General features: G+C 50.9%; 2 protein-coding genes across 2 annotated transcripts; both read right to left on the bottom strand.

The window, feature by feature from the left end:
• Window positions 1–5,334: 5,334 nt before the first annotated feature.
• On the bottom strand, window positions 5,335–8,177 carry LOC127478126 (uncharacterized). Its single transcript, XM_051803373.1, has 3 exons — window positions 7,834–8,177; window positions 6,882–7,043; window positions 5,335–6,506 (listed from the first exon to the last, which is right to left on the bottom strand). Exons 1-3 carry the CDS (start codon window positions 7,930–7,932, stop codon window positions 5,427–5,429), a joined length of 1,341 nt encoding a protein of 446 aa, XP_051659333.1. The 5' UTR covers window positions 7,933–8,177; the 3' UTR covers window positions 5,335–5,426.
• LOC127478124 (uncharacterized) lies at window positions 5,357–20,475 on the bottom strand. Its single transcript, XM_051803370.1, has 5 exons — window positions 19,994–20,475; window positions 19,566–19,727; window positions 19,116–19,205; window positions 17,449–18,790; window positions 5,357–5,416 (listed from the first exon to the last, which is right to left on the bottom strand). The coding sequence occupies exons 1-4, from the start codon at window positions 20,087–20,089 to the stop codon at window positions 17,459–17,461; spliced, it is 1,680 nt and encodes a 559-aa protein (XP_051659330.1). The 5' UTR covers window positions 20,090–20,475; the 3' UTR covers window positions 5,357–5,416; window positions 17,449–17,458.
• Between the last annotated feature and the right edge of the window lie 295 nt (window positions 20,476–20,770).

Here is a 20,770-nt window from a genome sequence, read left to right as displayed (position 1 = left end):
GATGGCTTCCCTGAACTCTCTATAGAATTGTCTTCATCAGAATCATCACTACTACTCCACACGTCACCATCCCACTTCTCTGGGTCCCAATGAAGGGCAGTGACTACAGCCTGCACCCGTGGCCCCCAATCACTTCATTCTATTTTCCTTTGCCTGCGCTGAATAGTTCTCTCAGCATATTTCTCAGCTAAAGTAACACATTTATCTTCTGCCCTGCTCTTTTCAGTTTGAAGGTCAAGCAAAGCCTGGCGTTGTACCAACTGAGTGGCTCTTACAGCATTCAGCTGCTCCTGCAGTTTGTCGTTCTTTTCCAATTCCTTTTGCAATTTGTCCACAGTTAACTCACGTGCAGCGAGCAGCACACCCCCCATATGTCTGGCATGTTCCAGACAAATGCTTGATTTAGTAGTAGGGGTTTGTGTAAACTGCTCCCAGTATTGCAATACCTCCATCGGGGTCTGCTGTCCCCAGCATTCAGGGGAAATCTTTGTACATGTTTCCCATTTATTCCATAAGGTATTCCATGGCTCCTGCCCACATTCTACTAATTCACAGGGAGGAGCAGTGGTTTCCTTGGGTTCATTGCCACCTGTGGCCGACCCTCCTAACCACTTCTCCATCTTAATCTACTAAACGTTCTCACTAACAAATACAATAACAACAGAAGGTTCTCAGTTTCAAACTAAACACAACACCTATACACAAATCCACAAATACAATTTCAAGCTAAATACAAGAAGACACTCCAATCCACAAACTGTGGGCCTTACACCACAAAGAAATCTAACCACATATACACATCAAATCTAAAGTCTGTGTTTGTACCAACCACAGAATACACACTCTATAATAGCTCTGAATGGATCCTCAAAAAGACATATCTATGAATAAAACAACAATAAAACCTAACCCACTGAGTATCTTCTAGGCTTTGATTAGCTCCACATCGAATACAATAGAAATTTAGAGTCCAATCTAGCCTTACCTCCTGGATGCCTCTAGGTCCCAAGATATATTTATTGCAGTTCTTACAAAGAAGTCGTACATATAATGAACAGTTGCAAAAGGGACAAATCTTAATTCTAGGTATTAAGCAGTGTGGTATATTCATAATTAATTGCTCAGAACTACCTCCCATATACGAAAAACAAACAAAGCATATAAAACAAAGGCACTGACACCCATATAGTAACTTAATCAACAAAACTGGTTCAAAACAGGCAAAAACCCAACAAAACATATAAAACACAGACACGGGCACCCCCAGTGCCCACACACAGAGGGTTAATTGAACTCTATGTTTCACCACCCACACCGGGACGTGGCTGCACAGGCTGTGCTCTCCACCTGAGAATCTCCCTTCTCACACAGCTCACACGGGGATGTGGCTCTACAGGCTGTGCACTCCACCTGAAGATCCCCCCACCACTCATGCAGGGACACAGCTTCGTTGGCTGAGCACTCCACCAATGAATTTCCCCCCACAACACTGTTTTATTCCACCATGCATCCTGCCGACGGCGCCAATTTATGTGCCAGTCCGTTAGGATACATGCCCGGAATAAAAACAGGTACAACAGGCACTCAAACACCACAATCTTTTATTGCAGTGAGAATAAAAAAAAACTAGCAAAGAGAATCAAAATCTAAAAAGAACACAAAATAACTACTTTATCGGTTGGCATTAAAACAATACTATGAACAGCATTTAATACAGTAGTAACTAGGGAAAAAAAAGGAAGTTAAAGGGATACCAAAAAAAGGATAATAAAACAATACTATAGAACAGTTTTTAATACAATATTAAGTAGTAAAAAGGAACTAAAGGGATACCAAAAAAGGATCTTAATGCAATATTACGGACAACTTCTAACACAATATTAGTTAGTAAAAAGGGGAATTAAAGGGAAATACTATGGACAACTTTTATTACAGTATTAACTAACAAAGGGGAATTAAAGGGACACTAAAAGGATATTAAAACATTTGCTTTCTCGGTTGCTTCCTGTCAATAAACTGTGCTTACCCACACAGACAGCCAGGGCTGCCAGGATCTGCAGCAGCTGGTCGGTGCCCGTGCTTAGTGGGCATCCCCGTGGAGCAACACAGTCTCATGGCAGGATGAGGATCGCTCACCCCAGCAGTCCTGACACCCCATTTTATCAGCTCTACATTGCACCACGTAGGGCCAGGACACAGTATAAGGTGATGCCTGAGTGGCAGCCAAACCCTGCCTGTTCATCACCTGAGAGCAGCAGTCTGTGCATGCCCTGCTGTAGGGCAAGGGGCGAGTGACCCCTGCCCACATCATCTTCCTCTCACCATCATCTTTCTCACCCCTAGGTATGACCTCTACCATTGTGTTTCAAGGGTAGATGTATCTATCTTGCAGTATGGAGCCAAGCCAAGGAGGAACTCAGCTCTGATAATGGGGGACATCAAGTTGACTTGCTAAAGACACAATGGACCTTTCAGTTAACTTGTACAATAAAGGTACATTGTACAATACTCTGACTGGTTTCACATCCTAATATAATTACTTTCTCATGCCTCTATGCTCCATTGATCATCTAATTCAAAAGTACCCCCCTTACACATGTCCTAGAACGAGTGAGAAGAGATGGAGAACATCACCGGTGAGTAAACTTTCTAGGGTGGTCCCAAACTGCCACAGGCTTTTTCAACCTAATGCTACATCCTGCTGTTGGGATATTGATCCCAACTGGGATTTGGTTTGTGTTAGCAACTGCAGTGTGTGTAAGAGTGCAGTACCTAACCCAGCAATTGAGAAAACTGACTTGTCCAGAAATACAAAGGTTGAAGTGAAAGATATGTGTTCGTTTTGCCAGAACCAGATGCTATGTTTTATTTAGTAGATATTGCTAAGTTTTAACATTTCAATGTAAGAACTAACACCTTTTAAGTCATGTGAGTTAAGGTGACTGACAAAACATTGGAGACCAATGTTTCTCAACATATTTGCCAAAATACTATACACATACACTGTGGGCACTTCTGTTTGATAAGATAGCTCTGATATAATTTATTTAATAAGAAGTGTGCAAGAAGTGTGCAATACTAGTAATTGTGTAGTAACTAATTCCAGTTAAAGCTTTTTGTCCTTTCGACCTTTTGTCCTTTTCCCTGTAAATGCATCGAGCAAAGGGGAAGCAGCAGCAGTCCTTGCATGAGCAAAAGGTGCCAACCTCCAGCTGACACAGGTGGTCTGTACACGACAAAACCTCTGACTGCCACTCCACTTGGATTGCATTGATCCAAGAGGGACAACATTTGAACAGGGAAGCAGCCTTGGAAAATAGAGCAGCTGGAGATTGCTTGTTACTCCAGTTGTGTAGATTTGGAAGGACTTTATTGTTTCAGTCTCACAGACAACAATAAACCAATAGAAACCACATTTAAAAACTTTAAAGCTTTAGTACAAAACATAAGACAGGACCCAAATGGGATAGACAGGTGGAATGGCTGGTCAAATATATTTCCTTCTGTTACCTCAATATTGAAACAATTTATCAGTTTGGTATTAAAGATATTCAGAGTTTTACTTGTTGGAGAGATCAGGGTCTGCTGTTTTACTTAAGTATGGCCAACAGGTCTTGCTCAAATTCATGGATGCAAATATGATTCTGCTCCAATTTAAAGTGTGCAGGGAATGTTTTATACTAAATAGCTCCAATATAAAGGTGGCTTTGAAGACATGAGCAAGAGAATGTGACCAACAGCAACCTGCCCATACAAATGAGTCTGTCCTTAGAACAAAACACATCAAACTGCCTGAAAGCAGCAAGGTTGCAACAAAACCGTACAAACTCAGTGAATGAGTATTTACTGTGCCTTGCTTGGTGACATCTTCCCTGTAATGCCTTCAGGGCAGGGCTGGGGTCACACACCAGGGCTGGGATGAGGGGCTGGACATGGGCAAGCTCCTGCTCCCACAGAATCACAGAACGGGTCACGTTGGAAGGGACCACAGTGGGGCATCTGGTCCCACCTCCCTGATCCAGCAGGGTTGTCCCAGAGCACATGGCCAGTCCAGACAGTTCTGGAATATCTCCAGTGAGGAGGCTCCACACCCTCTCTGGTCTCTGTCCCAGTGCTCGGTCACTGCACAAGTTCCTCCTCGTGTTCAGGTGGAACTTCCTGGGCATCAGTTTCTGCCCGTTGCCTCAAGTCCTAGTGGTTGGCATCACCGAGAAAAGCCTGGCTCCATCTTCTTGGCACCCCCCTTTAGATATTTATCCACATTGACTCAGTAAATGTGAGACCGGAGTGTCTCGAGGCTGCAGCCAGAGACAGGGCGAGGCAGCCCCGGCCGGGAGCGGGTCCGTGCGAGCCCCTGCGGGGAGAGCAGTGCCCGCAGAGCCGCCTCGGCCCCTCCGCTGCCTTCCCGAGCCCTCCGGCTGCTCCTTTTCTCATCACACGGGGAAAGGACACGCCCTTGACGGGGGTCCTGCTCTGCCATGCCGGCATCCAGCCAGTTTAACCCCCCTTGCTCACAGACCACACTGATGAGCAGTTGCGATATTCTGCCCCAAATGGACTGTAGGTTTGCCATTCCAATCCAGGGCAGGGCATGAAAAAAAGAGAAAAACCCAGAACAGAATCCAGAGTGATCTTGCAGGGTCGGAGTAGCAGAGGGAGGATGTTCTGCCTGCTGGTATTTTCCAGTGCTGACCTGATTGAGAAGAGGGTCTGAGGGGCCAAGCTGCCCAGGAGCAGAGCTGGCTGCTTGCAGGGAGCATTTCCCTCCCTAGTGCTGGCTGTCTGGGCAGGGAACAGGAGGGAGCTCTGGTTTGACCAGGCAGGAGGGAAGAGAGGGGGGCTGCTGTGCAGGGGTGAGGGTGAGTCCTGCTGATCCTGAAGGGCTGGAAATGCCTGCCTCTGGGCCTCCCCCCTTTCCCTGCCTCCCTCCTCCGGACAGGCAAGAGTCAAGGACACGTGGCAGAGCAGTCCCCACATGGAGACACCACTGTCCATGCCCTGCCCAGTGACAGCAGGTATTTGAGCAGAGCTTCTGGGGGAGCTCACTCTGAGAAAGGACCCTGGGAAAAGGATCACAGGGCAAAGACCAGCACTGTCCTTCACACAAGGTGAAAGGCAGGGTGCCTCAAACAGACCCATCCCTCCACTTGCCTGACAGCAAAGCTTGTTATATGAGACAAAAATGCTGGCCATTCCTCACGTCCCTCCCTCAGATGCCCTGTGAAGTTGTGTCTCAGTGAGACTGAGGCTGCAGAAGGGGATGGGACAGGTTTCAACACGGAAAACCCCCATACACAGTTTGGCCTGGCTCGAAGGAAGCACAAGCAAGCCCTTGGCAGCAAACTCTTTATTGACAAAACAAGGGTGTGGGTCTGTGTTTGCTGTCCAGGGGCTCTTCACCTCTCCTGCCACACACCTCGCTCTCCTCAGACGGGCTGTGGGTGCACAGCTCTGTGCCGTGCTCCGGCCTGGGCAGGGGGCTTCGGCCCCGCCGGAGGGACGGGCTGGAGGGGACACTCTGGGTCCCCGGAGGGGAGGGTGTCCTCAGCAGCATCGCTCTCATTTCCACCTTGGGGTGTGGGTGGGTTTGCAGCAGGCCCTTGGAAATTCCCTTTGGGGTTTGGTGCAGTCCCAAGTTGACCAAGTCGCTCCAATAAAGACTGAACAATCCGATTTGCCATGGTCTTTATATCCAAAGTGCTGGCTAAGGCTGTTGGATTAATTTCTCTCTCCAAGTTCTCCTCCACTGTTGCAAGAATGTCAGCCTCCAAGGTTTTGTCATAGCCAGTTCCTTCTGCACGCTGCTGTGGTTCTAAGGCAGGCAACTTTGCTCCTGTGGTTGCTTCCAGCTTCTGCTGTTCAGATGCTCTGGGGACTCCTGACTGCAGCTTTTTCTTGGAGACCTTTTTGCTGTGAAGCCCCAGGATTTCAGTGTACTCAGAGACAGGGCGTTGTTCTAACCAAAGAGCTAGGTAGGATTTCAAGAAGAAGCGAGCACTATTAACAGCTTCTTGGGTGAGTTTGTCAAGCCAAGTGTGAAAACGTGCTCTGCCTGAAGCTTCCTTGGATTTGTCTGCTCGGGTGGTTCCTCTATCAACAGGTCTGGTTGCTGCCCCTGGCTTAGCAATTCTGGATTCCAGATGGTCCCCCAAGTCCTCCAACACCATCGCTACAAGCTCTTGGGCCAACACTTCTATTTTCTGCTGGCGTCTTAGAGGTTTCTCAAAAGGCCCTGGTTTCCTGCAGATGTGAGAAGACTGCCCTCTGATCCCTCGGGCAGCCCTCCTTAAAAAGGTGACATGCTGATCCCGAGGAACCATCAGATTCCCAAACACTTTGTGCGCAACCATATGGACCAGACATTGGAGCTTCTGGGCTTCTGCTGAGGTTAGTTGTTCCTCTGCCCATGAAAATATATCTGACCGTCCCAATATCTCCTCTGCCCGTAGCTTGAGCCTGGTCAGATAGTCTCTGTACTGATTGAACTCCTTCACAGTGCAAACCACCTATGGAGGGATGAGGCAGAACCCCCCAGGCACTGTCAAGCCATGCAGAACTGCCCTCCCCAGTGGGAGGGGAGCTGCTCCTCTGCTCACCATTGCCCCCACTGCCCCTGGTGTCAGAGCCCCCGATTCCCCCCGGCCAGGGCTCCTCGCCCCGGCTCCAGGCCTCGCCCCGGCTGCCTCCTCAGCACACGGGCAGCGCGGGGCAGCCTGAGAGGAGCAGGGCTGGGACTTCCCAGGGGGATGTTGGCACCATTTCTGCTCCCAGGGAAACCAGCCCACAGCCCTGCCCTCTGCCCACAGCAGGCGGCTGCAGCGAGTGCTCTGGGAACCCGCTTGGAGAGGGCTGTTCTTGATCAGCCTGACACCCAAACCTACATTATTGTCACGGGTGACAAAGCCCTGTCTCCTCAGCAACTTCAGGACATCCTTGCGATGGTGGTAGTCCCGCAGGTGGGGGTCATGCAGGCAGTTGTACTCTATGCTGAAGTGGTGGATGTAGGGATCATCCAGGGAGTAATAAGGACATGGACCTTGAAGCTGTAAGAGAGATTTTCCAGAGTATGAAGGAGTCAGGAGAGAGGAGCAAAGAGGTGCCACATGGTACTTGTGAAAAGGTAAAGGTACTTTGAAGACCAACACTTCATTCTTCTGAAGGCACAGAGACCCACAGAGCCAAACTGCAGGGCCAGGCTGGGCTGTGATAGGCTGGGGGAGAGAAGACAAACCCCACCAGCAAATTGGCATCTTGTGCCACCAGGAAGAAATGCAGACCCATCCACAAATGAGCCTTCAAAGGTCAAGCGCAGCATTCAAATGCAGCCAATGGAGAATGCAGGAAAGAGTCTCCTTGGCTTAGGCAGGCCCAAGGGCTGTGCCGACTGACGCTGCCACCGGGAAGTCTCTGCCCTGGGAATGAGCAGCACAGGCTGCAGGAGGAGGAGGACAGTGTGTGCATTCCCCAAGAAGGGAAGGCAAAGCTGCTCCAAATACACCAACAGGGCAAGCAGGAGAAGGCTGGAGTCCCCCTCAGAGGTGCCCCAGAGCCCGGTTCGACATTGCTGGGTGAGCCCCGGCACCCCGACACAAAGTCACCTGCTGCAGGTGTGGGCCCTGCCACACACGTGCACCGAGCCAGAAACCAGTGCAGAGAACTGACAAGTCCTTTTTCTCTGCGTTCCAGGGAGTTTGAGCTTCCCTCCACTGCCCAGCCCTGTCCGACTGAAGGGCTGCAGTTCCTGCTGTAGAGCAGATGGCCACAGGAACTCCTCTACCTGATGGGGACCTCACCAGAGAGGAGAGCTGATCTACCCCTTTCTACTTGCTTTACCTTTTCCCCCAGCTTTCCCCTGGAGAAGACAGGCTTGGATCTGGGTTTCACATGGATCCTGAACCCGATTGGAAAGTCCAGCAGGTCAAAATCCATCATCTCAGTAGCTCAGCCTCACAGGTGCAGTGCTCTGGGGCCAAGGTGGGAACACACGGACACCCAGGCGTCACCCAGGCGTCAGCTCCTGCACAGCAGTGCTCTACAGCCCCTTCCAAGAGCTCTTGTGGTGCTGTGATCCTGAGCAGTGCTCCACAGCCCCTTCCAAGAGCTCTCCTGGCGCTGCAATCCCGCACTGTCTCCTCGAGCTCGAGGCACAATAGCTGGTGTCCCAGTGAGCAGTTGAATACACCCATGGGGCATTGTGACATCATGGTGATGCCACATCACTGCATTGTCACACCGTTGCGTTGACATCCCGTCACACAGAAACTGTCCACCAAACCCATGGATGGGGACCCTCTGGAGGCCCCTTTGGACAGGCCTGTGGGCCTCATTCTGTCTAACCCCGCTGAGAGGTCCTTGATGTACCCCCTTCTGAGGTAATCGATGCCAAGGATCCAGGGGGCCTCTGGGCCAATCACAACGGGGTGCTTTTCCCACTTGTGCCCTGTGAAACTTACTTCAGCCTCTAATACAGACAGGTCCTGGCATCCCCCTGTCACTCCAGAGATCCCGATGGGTTCTGCACTCCTGTGCCTCGATGCCACCAGTGTACCCTGTGCACCAGTGTCTGCTAAAGCTTTACACCTCCGTGGATCTGCTGTGCCAGGCTATTGAACCCTCACAATCCAGTAGGCCCAGTCATCCCTTTCCTCCTCCTGGCTGGAGGCAGGGACCCTCCATTCCTGTTCCTGGTCAAAGTATTCACTGTCTGACCTTTGTGATGCCAGACCAGAAATCCCCTCCCCAGGATCAAAGGAGCTGATTTCAGTCCTTTTAGGTCTGGGAGATCCCCGATTGCCTGTAGGGGGTGTGTCTAAGGTATGAGGGAATGTACCAGGGTGAGAGTGCCCGAGGGAGCATGCGCCGATATAGACAACCCTATCGGCCAAGGAAGTCACATGGGTTAAGGGATAAAAGCAGCACCAAATTTGAAATAAACGTCTTTGTTTCACCACCTCACAGAGAGCATGTATTTTCTTTATTACATAAAGACACGTGCCACCCTACGTGTGGCGCCCATACTTGGGGCTTGAACCTATATTAGGTCAGTTTAGATTACCCTGAATCAGGAAATTCGTCGGTAGATTCCGGTTATCGCATCGATTAATCCGATGCGGGGATCTTTCACCCAAAAAAACAGAGACGTCTTTAAGCCGTTGTCTCAGCAGAGTCTGAGAAACGCAATCTCAGTTTAGTGAGCTCGAAAAAATATCAGGAAAAGTGCACAGGAACAAGAAGAAAAGAAGAAAGAAGAAAAGAAGCCGAGAGATCGGAACAGCAGGCAGCCAAAGGCAGCGCACCAGGGTCCAGCATCCACCGGAGCGAAAGTGCTGCAGCTCCGTGCTGCCGCAGCCCTCGCCCGCGCTCGCCTGCCGCTGCCAGCCCCAGCTGCTGCCGCTGCCGAAAGCCGCAGACGCCCCGTGCCGCAGACACCCCGCGCCGAGGAGCCCTGCCGACGCCGAGAAACTGCGCCGCCGCCACCAACGCCGAGACGCCGCAGCCGAACCACGCGGACCCAGCTGACCGAGAGCCGGGAGTAGCCAGCAAATAGACAAAGAGTTTCCAGCGGCGCACGTCTGCAGCGCCGAGACTGAAAGGTAAAATGGGAAATTTTTTCTCCACTGAAGTATCACAGGACACAGATGCACTGGTTATCCTGCTAAAACCATATCACATACAAGCCACGAGGGCTGAACTAACAGAGCTTGTACGCTTTATTAAGGCAGCTGTCCCTGAACTGCCATTAGTTGAAGCCCTTCACAGAGAAATATGGGACAAAATAGGAAACCTTATAAAACTGAAAGCCCAGGGGGGAGATCCCCAAGCTAACAATGCTTTTCCAGCCTGGCAAGTCATAATGTCTGCACTAAGCAGAGCACACGAGCGGACAACACACGCATCCAACGCCAACACACCCTCCCCGCTCACACTGCTGGCAACAGCCCGACTTTTAGGCGTAGGAACTCAAACACACAAAGTCCAGCGGGGGGAGGGAGGGAGAGGAGCTGTTCCTGACTTAAGTTTCGGGTCAGGAACCGGGAGCCAAGGGGACGCAGGTCGGCGGGAGGGGACGGGGCCTGTGATGTGAGATCCCAGCCCATGGGACCAGCGCAGAGGGCCCCGTAACAGCAATGGGGGGGGTAACCCAGCATATTTGCCACCCTGCACCGCAGATGATCGCCGGCCACGTGCCCAGGGGTGGGTGCCACCATCCTGCCTGCCACATGGACCGGAAACTGAACCCTCTCTCCCGGCCCCAGCACTGCCCCGTCCCACCCATAGGCACAAAGGGGGAGGTAACCCCGTCCCCTCGCCGCCTCCACCACCCACCACCACCCCCCCACAGGGAACCGGGTTCACTGGGGCCACAGGGGGGGAGGAATGGGGGGATGAGGAGGAGGAATCCGGGATGGTTCTGTTGTGAGGGAGCAAGGTAGCAAAAGGGGAAGGATTGATTGATAGGTGGGGTTTGTGTCGAGAGGAGGCATTATGAGTGGGGGACTTGCAAGTAATCAACACATGCCCTGTCGTTATTGGCCCACGTCAGAACCGTCGATTCCAACCCTTACCACATGAACTAACAAAAGAATTGAGACAACTAATAAGGGAAACTGGCGTGTCCTCACCTAACACCCTTGCATTTTTAGAGACACTGAGTTCCGCCTACATTTTTATGCCACACGATTGGAGGACCCTACTAAAAATAAGTCTTACTAACACCCAGTACAACGTGTGGCTGACCGATTTTAGGGAGAATTGCTCTGCTTATGCCAATGACCCACAGGTAGGTGTAACAGCACATCAGCTCACCGGGGAGGGTAATTACCATTCAATAGACTCTCAAACTGGGTACAACAGGGAAGTATATGAGGTAATAGCTAAACATGCAATGCGAGCTATGAGGAAATTACCTACATCAGACCGAGACACCAATTTATCATTTACAAAAATAATGCAAGGCCCAACAGAACCATACACCCAATTCTTGGATCGATTGCAATCTGCCTTAGATAGGCAGATTGAAAACGAGGAAGCCAGAGAAATACTTAGCAGGCAATTGGCTTTCGAGAATGCAAACCCTGACTGTAAAAGGGTTCTACAGGTCCTTCCCAAAAGGGAGACCTGTAGCATTTCAGAACTGGTTCATGCCTGTCAAGGGGTTGGCTCAATGGCACATCAGACTGATTTATTGGCAGTAGCACTGAGTGCCCAATTAAGAGCACAGGAGGGAGCCAGACCCAGAAGTGGTTGTTACATCTGTGGTGCCCCCGACCACTTTCAAAGAGATTGTCCTAGGAGACCCTTAGCAGTGGCACCCCGCAAGCACCCAAAATCAAGGGGGGTGCCAAAAAACTGGAGGCGAGGGGCGCTGTCGCATGCCCCAATGCAGAAAACAAATGTGACACAAGGGAACAGGCTGGAAATTTGTGCCCCCCCACCTCAGCCAGCGCTTTGTGCCCCTCCACCCCAGCCAGGACTGGGCTGGACTTATCCAACAGGGACTCAGTCTTCATAACTTCCACACAGGTAGTGCTAATCCCGACTGCGCGTTGGGGTCCCCTTAGCCCAGGGGTACATGCACTGCTGATTGGAAGGTCCTCCACTACCAGAATGGGTTTATTTGTGCTGCCTGGAGTGATAGATTCTCATAGTGAGATTCTAATAATGGCCTGGACCTCTTCACCCCCCTGTTTCATTCCAAAGGGACAGAAAATTGCCCAACTAATCCCTTTCTACAGTGCGTCGCCTGCAGGGGAGGGGGGGAGGGAGCGGGGTTCAGGGGCCTTTGGCAGCAGAGGACAGCCACAAGTTTACTGGGCAGCAGCCATCACAGCCACACAGCCACTCATGACGTGCCAGGTTAATGGGCACAGATTTACAGGCCTTGTAGACTCGAGAGCCAATGTTTCCATCATAAAGGACTCCAAATGGCCACTTGACTGGCCCACTGTTTGCCCAGCTGCAACCATTCAAGGGGTGGGAGGCACACAAAGACCCAGACAGAGCACCCAAGTACTCACTGTCTTGGGACCAGAGGGACAAACAGCCAAAGTAGCTCCTTTTGTTACTCCAATTCCATGTACACTATGGGGGAGGGACATTCTCGGGCAGTTTGGCACAGTCAGGCAAATTCCTCCTGCAAGCAGCCAGGTTTTTCAGTAGGGGCCATTGGTCAGCCGTCCCAAGCACCAATTAAGCTGGTCTGGAAAAGTGACCAGCTGGTCTGGGTAGACCAATGGACTGTGAAAAGGGAATGGCTTGAACATTTAAGAGAGCTTGTAAGAGAACAGTTAGAAGCAGGACATATTGTGCCAACAAACAGTCCCTGGAATACTCCCGTGTTTTGCATTCCCAAAAAAAGTGGAAAATGGAGGATGCTGCAGGACTTAAGGGCAGTAAACCCAGACAGAGAACCAATGGGAGCGTTGCAACCAGGGTTGCCTTCACCCACTATGCTCCCAGCAAATTGGCCGCTAATAATAATTGATTTAAAGGACTGTTTTTTACCATCTTCCTACACCCCGAGGATGCGCCAAGGTTTGCCTTTTCCATCCCGGCCTTGAATAATGCACAGCCCATGCAAAGGTATCACTGGGTTGTCCTTCCTCAGGGGATGAAAAATAGTCCTACAATATGTCAAACAGTAGTGGCAAACGCTATTCATCCCATCAGAAAGCGTTTTCCCTCTGCCATCATCTATCACTACATGGATGATATTTTAATTAGCACGGCCATAGAACATGAACTGCAAATTGTTGTTGCTGCTCTAACTGATGCTGTCCAAGAAGCAGGGTTGCAGGTTGCACCAGAGAAAATCCAGCGATCTCAGCCCTGGACTTATCTTGGATGGAGGATCACGCAGCAGGAAATTTCCCCACAGCCACTGCAGCTCGAGGTAAAGGACACTTTAACTTTACATGAGTTGCAAAAACTCCTGGGGGCCATCAATTGGTTAAGGCCTATTTTAGGCATAACCACAGAGGAGCTACACCCTCTATTTGTGCTGCTAAGGGGGGACTCCAGCCTAACGTCTAACAGGTCTCTGACAGCAGAGGCAAAGCAGGCATTAGACATTTGTGCCAAGGCAATAGAGAACAGGCAAGGCAGGAGGAGAATTCCTGAATTGCAAATCTGCCTGGCCTTAGTTCCCAGCAGGTACCAGCCATTTGCAGTCTTGTTTCAGTGGGATCAGACTGAGAAAGACCCGCTGCTAATTCTGGAGTGGCTCTTTCTGCCCCACACACCACCTAAAACCATGTGGACCATTAACAAAATGTTTGCTAAGCTTGTCATTAAAGGCAGAGGATGACTGCAGGAGCTGGACGGAAGGGATCCTGCTATCATCTACATCCCAGCTACGAAGGACAACTTGGATTGGATGCTGGCTGAGGACGCAGGATTCCAAGCTGCCTTGGCAAGCTTTGATGGTGACGTTTCAATTCATCTCCCTAAACACAGATTGTGGGTAGAAATCAGTAATTTACCTTTAAAAGCCACTACCAGATGCAAAAATGAACCAGTGAAAGGCCTCACGGTCTTTACAGATGCATCTGGAAAACCACGAAAAGCTGCAGTGACCTGGGTAAACCCTGATACAGGACAATGGGAACGAGAGGTACAGACCATGAACCAAGGCTCTGTGCAGGCTCTGGAACTGGCTGCCATTCGTATTGCCTTGGGAAAGTTTTCTGAACAACCTGTTAATATTGTAACTGACTCTTGTTATGCTGCAGGGTTAGTCTCACGTCCGGAATGTTCATTTCTTCGAGATGTCCCTAATCCTCATCTGTTATTTGAAATGTGTTCTATTTGGGTTCTTATCAATCACAGAAGGTTTGATTTCTACATAATGCACACCAGATCTCACACTGACATGCCAGGGCCAATAGCTGATGGGAACTGGGAGGCTGACAAAGCAGCAATGTTTAACACCATACCCAGGGTCCTAGAGCAAGCAAAGTTGTCTCATTCATTTTTTCACCAGAATGCACGTTCTCCAAAGAGACAATTCAAAATAACGATTAATCAAGCTCAAAACATTATCATGGCATGCCCAGACTGTCAGAAAATCACACCCATGCCATCTCAGGAAGGCGTTAACCCCAGAGGGTTAATGGCAAATGAGATCTGGCAAACAGATATCACACACATCTCCGAATTTGGCACATTAAAATATGTACATGTAACTGTAGACACACATTCACAATACATAACTGCTGCAGCACACACAGGTGAGAAAGCCAAGGATGTAATGAGACACTGGCTCAGTTGTTTTGCTACCCTTGGTACCCCAAAACAAATAAAGACTGATAATGGACCAGCATTCATCTCAGAAAAGGTAAGAGATTTCCTGTCAGATTGGGGAATTTCACACGTCACAGGGATCCCACACTCACCAACCAGACAGGCAATTGTGGAAAGAGCACACCACACACTGGAAGAAATGTTAGCTAGACAAAAAAAGGGGGGAACCTGTATAGCCCGCAAGAGAGTCTGTGGAAAGCCACATATGTTATCAATTTTTTAAATTGTGACAGTGCTGAAAGAAGCAAGTATGAAAGGCAACATAGACCTCAGGCGTCCGCCTCTCCCAAACCACCGGTCATGGTCAAAGATTTGATTTCGGGACCATCCCACTTCTTCATGTCTTTCTCCAGTCAGGCAGAAAGAACCAGAGTTCACCACGTGGCCTGAGCTTGGGATTCCTTTCCCTCTGGCTGGGCCAGGAGGGGACAGATCTCTTGGGCTGCCCCTTAAGGCTGAGGTGGGGATGTGGAAGTGTGGGTGGGGACAAGGAAGTGCCCAGAGTTTCTTCTACGTTTCTGAGTCAGGAGGACATCATCTCTACAGGTGGTGGATCCATTCTCAGGTAATACAATGCTTCCAGGCTGTTGGAATATGATGCAGGGGTGCTTTGAACCACCTTCCTCTACATGGACACTGTGCTGTCCAGGGCTGGATCTTTGGGGCTGTTATCCCTTCGTAGATTACTATAAATGATTTCCAGCACTGCTAATTCTCTCAAGTACTGGATACCTTCATCTGCAGTGCTCCACTTTCCTGAGGAGTTCATAAGATCTTCCTTGAATGGATACCTTGCCTTCACGCTTGAGAGGAGCCACCTCCAGAGCCTGCAAATTGCTCTGTCTTTTCCAATTCCTCTTTCAATTTCCCAGTCTCTAGCAAGGGATCCCAGCTGTTTGGCTTCATGACCTTCCTGACTATCAGCCCCATTATCCCAGCATCAAAGCAGCCAGGTAGGAATCCACTCACTGGGCTGGTGGCTGGAATCTTTCCGCAAGTCCCAACGTTCTGATGAGGTCAGGGACTGGGTAACTTCGGTTTCCTGTGGGATTGGTCTCACTCCTTTCGATTTCTTTGTTGAAGGACTGGCCCCCTCCCCTCCTGATTCTCCCTTTTCTTCCCATACTAATTTCATGGACCTGCAGCTTGCCTTAGCCATTTCTTCCTGTTCACTGACTGTAGTTGTTTTGGTTTGAGTCGCTGTCTCAGCCATAGCATCCTCCAGGGCAGTTTGGGTCCCTGCCTTCACTACAGCCCTCTGAGAGTACTGAACTGTGGCTCGATGGGCACAGGCCAGGCCCCAGTACAGGGCAAGAAGCTGCTGGTTTTCACTGGGATAGGCAAGGCACCTTCCATCAGGTGACACGCCAGTCTGCCAGGGTCAAATACCTGTTCAGGTGTGAAGTCCCAGGTAATGGGAGGAGTCAAACGCCCTGGGAACCTGCCCAAGTCCTTCCACACGCCCTGCCACCTCAGGACACATCCCAGCACATCATCAGCTAAAGTTTGTTCTCTCCTACACCAGGACACAGATTCCACAAACTCCACAGTGTGCTGACAGTATTAGTTAGTAACAATAACAGTATCAGACAGCTCCCATAAGGATTAGCGAGGACCATGGGAGACTTCATTATAAAGCCATTCATATCAATGCCAGGGAGGGGGGGAAGGAGTATTCCTCCGTTGTCCCCAGAAGATGCTCCCCCAGCATGACAAGGTAGTCAGTGTGTACTGGTTTAAAGGTAAACCAGCAGGGGAAATGAACTCAACTCAAAAGAGAGATTATAAATCAGAATAACAATTTAATAAAATAATACAATAAGTACGATTATACAGACAAACAATTGGTTTTAACCCACAAAACCCAAATGTATAACCCAGCACCCTGGGGCATGAACAGAGTGTTGTTCTTTGGGCCCCGAGTCCAAAGTAAAAGGAGAGGGGAAAACCTGTTGCAGTCTGGTTGAAAAGTGGTGGTTGCAGTCCAGTCGAGAGTGGTGGTTGCAGTCTGGTTGAGAGCACTGAGCTGCAGTCTTCCTCTGGATCCCATGAGTAGTTAAAAAAGTCCCAAGATTGTATATCCTCCAGTTCAGGCAGGAATGCTCAGTACCTCCCTCAGGGCAGGGAGTTCCACAATGGGTGTGAGGACAGGAGCACCCTCCTATCTCACAGGCCTCTTAACACCTAGTTCATAGTCTGAGGAGTCAGGCTCTATGTGCAGACGGTGTAAATGGTTCATTGATAAAAGTTTCTGGGAAATGGCATGGAAGGCTATAGAATACACAGTTTTGGGTTACACCCATCCAGTGATGAACTGGTCTCAGCTGTCCTAACTAGGTCACAGTGTGAGGGTAAAGCATGGAGACCTTGTTTATTATGGTATGTTCCCAAAACTCAGCAAAATAAAGTGATGAGCAGCACAGCCAGCAAACTCCATGTCCCATCCAAGAGCTTTGCTATTCCATAGCTACTGTCTTGCCTTTGTCTTGCCTCACGCTGGGCACCAAAAAGGACTGTGGTGGGTTGACCTTGGTTGGACACCAGGTGCCCATCTAGACAGTCTATCACTGCCCTTCCCAGAAGGACAGTGGAGAGAGAATAAGATGGAAAACGACCCATAGGTTGAGATAAGTCACTTTACTAAAGCTAAAGCAAAAGCAAAAGTTTGCGTGCACAAGCGAAGCAGAAAATGACAAAGTTTATTCTCTACTTCCCATCAGTGAGTGATGTCCGGCCACTTCCCAGAAAGCAGGGCTTCAGCACATGGAGCAGCTGCTCAGCAGACAAACGTTGTAAACAATGTCCTCCCCTTCCTCCTCCTTTCCTCAGCTTTTATATCTGAGCTGACGCCATATGGTCTGGAATATCCCCTTGGTTAGTTTGGGTCAGCTGGTCTGGCTGTGTCCCCTCCCAGAAGGAATGTTGCAGTGCTGGTGCTGAGCCAGCCCTGCTCAGCAGTGGCCAAAATACCAGTGTGTTATCAACACCTTTCTAGCTACCAATGCAAAGCACAGCACTGTGAGGGATGCTATGGGAAAATGGTCCAGCTCAGCCAGACCCAATACAGGAATAAACTCTTTATTGGCTAAACAAGGGTGTGGGTCTGTGTTTGCTGTCCGGGGGCTCTTCACCTCTCCTGCCACACACCTCGCTCTCCTCAGACGGGCTTTGGGCGCGCAGCTCTGCGTCGTGTTCCGGCCTGGGCAGGGGGCTTCGGCCCCGCCGGAGGGACGGGCTGGCGGGAAATCCGTCGGCCCACAGAGGGGAGGGTGTCCTCAGCAGCACTGCTCTCCTTTCCTCCTTGGGATGCCGTGGTCCCTTTGAAATCCTCTTCGGGGGTCGGTGCAGGCCTACATTGACAAATCCGCTGTATTGCAGACTGAATTATCTGTTTTGCCATGGTCCTTATATCCAAAGTGTTGCCTGATGTTGTTGCATCCTCTTCATTCTCCAAGCTCTCCTTCACTGTTGCAAGAACCTCAGGCTCCAAGGTTTTGGCATAGCCAGTCCCTTCTGCACGGCGCTTTGGTTGTAACGGGGGCAACTTTGTTCCCTTGCTTGCTTCCTGCCTCCGCCGTTCAGATGCTCTGGGGAATCCTCGTCTTGCTTCCATGCCCTGCTTTGAGGAAAGTGTCTGGGATGGCTCTGGCTGAATGTTGGAGGCCTGTCCTTTGGGAAGCTCCAGGATTTCAGTGTGTTCACCGCTAGAGTCTCGTCCAAACTGAGAAGCTACCATGGATTTCAAGAGGTTGCGAACGTTTTTAACAACAAGTCCGGTGAGTTTGTCAAGGCAAGCCTCTAAACATGCTCTGTGTGAAGTGTCTGTTTCAGCTTCTTCAGATTTGTCTGGTTGGGTGGCTCCTCCATCAACACGTTGCTCCTCCAGACTGGCTGCTGCTCCTTGATCAGAAGCTTGGGACTCCAGATGGTCCCCTAACATCTCCAACACAGTCGCTACAAGCTCTTGGGCCACCGTTTCCATTTCCTGACAGTGATCTTGAGGTGCCTCTGAAGGCTGTGCTCTCATGCCAGAAGAGGTTCCTCTGATCCCCTGGGCAGCGTTCTTTAAAAAGTCAACACGCTTATCCTGAGGAACCTTCAGCTTCCCAAAAACTCTGAGCACAACAGTCTCAACCAGCTCTTTGAGCTTCTGAGCTTCTGCTGCAGTTAGTTGTTCAGACACAGCTTTGACCTGTCCGTCAGCAGCAATGTCTGGCTTCCCCTGGGAGTCAGCACCAGTGCTGACACTCCCAGGCCGGGTGGCATCTTCCTGGTCCAGATCAGCTGTAGCGTAGGTTTGGTCCTCATCCAAAGCTGCTTTCACTGTTTTGGATTGTTGCAATTTCCGTCTGGTTTCTCTTCTCTTGGGTGGAGGTGGGCAATAAGGTTTGTGAGTCTGCATCCACCGCCTTCCCGGGCGGGGAGCGTTGGTGGCTCCCGGCAGCTGGGTGCCATGCTTTGATTTGGCCGGGGGTGGCTGAATACATTCCTGAAAGGTGACACCAGGTTGTGGCCGCTGTTGCCTGGGCAAGTGCTGAGGTTTCCCACAGGTCCAGGACAGCACTCTGCTTCAGCCAGGCAACGAGGGCAGGAGAGAAGGGCTTCCCTCAGGACTCCATGTGCTTGGAGTCCTCGTGCCCGTGCCCACCCCAGCACCCCGCGCTGCCTCAGCCCCGAGCCGCGCAGTCCTTTCCTCGCCACAAGGCCCGGCCCTCAGAACAGCCCTCACCTCTTGTGCACTGAGCACCTCCCCTGCAAGGAAAGCCCCAGCCCTCAGCACCACCCTGTGCCCATGAACACACTGCTTTGCCCACCTCTTTCCGCATCAACATCTGCTCTGAAAACAGCTTACGCCTGGTCAGGTAGTCCCTGTACTGATTGAACTCCTTCAGAGTGCAAACCACCTATGGAGGGATGAGGGCAGAACCCCCCAGGCACTGTCAAGCCATGCAGAACTGCCCTCCCCAGTGGGAGGGGAGCTGCTCCTCTGCTCACCATTGCCCCCACTGCCCCTGGTGTCAGAGCCCCCGATTCCCCCCGGCCAGGGCTCCTCGCCCCGGCTCCAGGCCTCGCCCCGGCTGCCTCCTCAGCACATGGGCAGTGCAGGGCAGCCTGAGAGGAGCAGGGCTGGGACTTCCCAGGGGGATGTTGGCACCATTTCTGCTCCCAGGGAAACCAGCCCACAGCCCTGCCCTCTGCCCACAGCAGGCGGCTGCAGCGAGTGCTCTGGGAACCCGCTTGATCAGCCTGGTGTCCAAATCTACCTTGTTATCGCTGGTGACAAAGCCCTGTCTCCTCAGCAACTTCAGGACATCCTTACGTTTATGGTAGTCCCGCAGGTGGGGGTCATGCAGGCAGTTGTAGTCTATAGTGAGGTGGTGGTTGTAGGGATCATCCAGGGTGAAATAAGTAAATGGTTGGTGAAGCTGTAAGAGATTTTCCAGAGTACAAAGGAGGCAGAAGAGAGTAGCAAAGAGATGCCACTTGGTACTTGTGAAAAGGTGCCAGAAACCAGTGCAGAGAACTGACAAGTCCTTTTTCTCTGCGTTCCAGGGAGTTTGAGCTTCCCTCCACTGCCCAGCCCTGTCCGGCTGAAGGGCTGCAGCTCCTGCTGCAGAGCAGATGGCCACAGGAACTTGATGGGGACTCCACCAAAGAGGAGAGCTGATCTACCTCTTTCTACTTGCTTTACCTTTTCCCCCACCTTTCCCCTGCAGAAGACAGGCTTGGTTCCAGGCTTCACAGGGATCTTGACCCCAATTGGGAGGTTCAGCAGGTCAGAATCCATTTCAGTGGTATCCCCTTTTCACAGGGGATATTCTGAGGCTGAGCTGGGAACACACAGACACCCAGGCAGACCTGCCAGAGGGACAGGCTGTTGGGAAAACTGTGGGTCCACAGAGGGGAGGGCCCCCACAGCAGCACAGCTTTTCTTTCCACCTCAGGATGTGGGTGGGTTTGTGACAGGCCTTTTGAAATCCTGTTCGAGGATGGTGCTGCCCTCCCTGCTATGTCCCCTTATTACACCCTTTTCCCCACTATATCCCAATACACTCAGCAGTGCCTCTGCCTTTCAGCAGGACACCAGCAATGAGATATTGCTCCACGGGTCCTTCCAAGAGCTCCTGTGGTGCTGTGATCCTGCACTAACTCCTTGAGCTCCAGAGGCACAATAGCTGGTGTCCCAGTGAGTGGCTTAATTGGCCCATGGGGCATTGTGAGACCATAGTGATGTCACATCACTGCATTGTCACACCACTGTGATGACATCCTGTCACACAGAAAGTGTCCACCAAACCCGTGGGTGGGGACCCCCTGGAGGCCCCTGTGGGCCTCCCATTATGTGTGACCCAGCTGAGAGAGCTCATGTCCCCAGGCCCCTTCCCCTGCTCTGTTCTGTCAGTCTGGGAGGCAAAGCAGGTGTCCTCGCCAAAGGAAGAAATGCGAGGAACTGCCACGCCAAAGATGC

Source organism: Manacus candei, unplaced genomic scaffold (genome assembly GCF_025592945.1).
Source record: "Manacus candei isolate 608988 ecotype Guabito, Panama unplaced genomic scaffold, ASM2559294v1 h1tg000057l, whole genome shotgun sequence".
NCBI lineage: Eukaryota > Metazoa > Chordata > Aves > Passeriformes > Pipridae > Manacus > Manacus candei.
The sequence above is the reverse complement of the archived record's forward strand: the minus strand, read 5'-3'. Positions and strand labels throughout refer to the sequence as shown.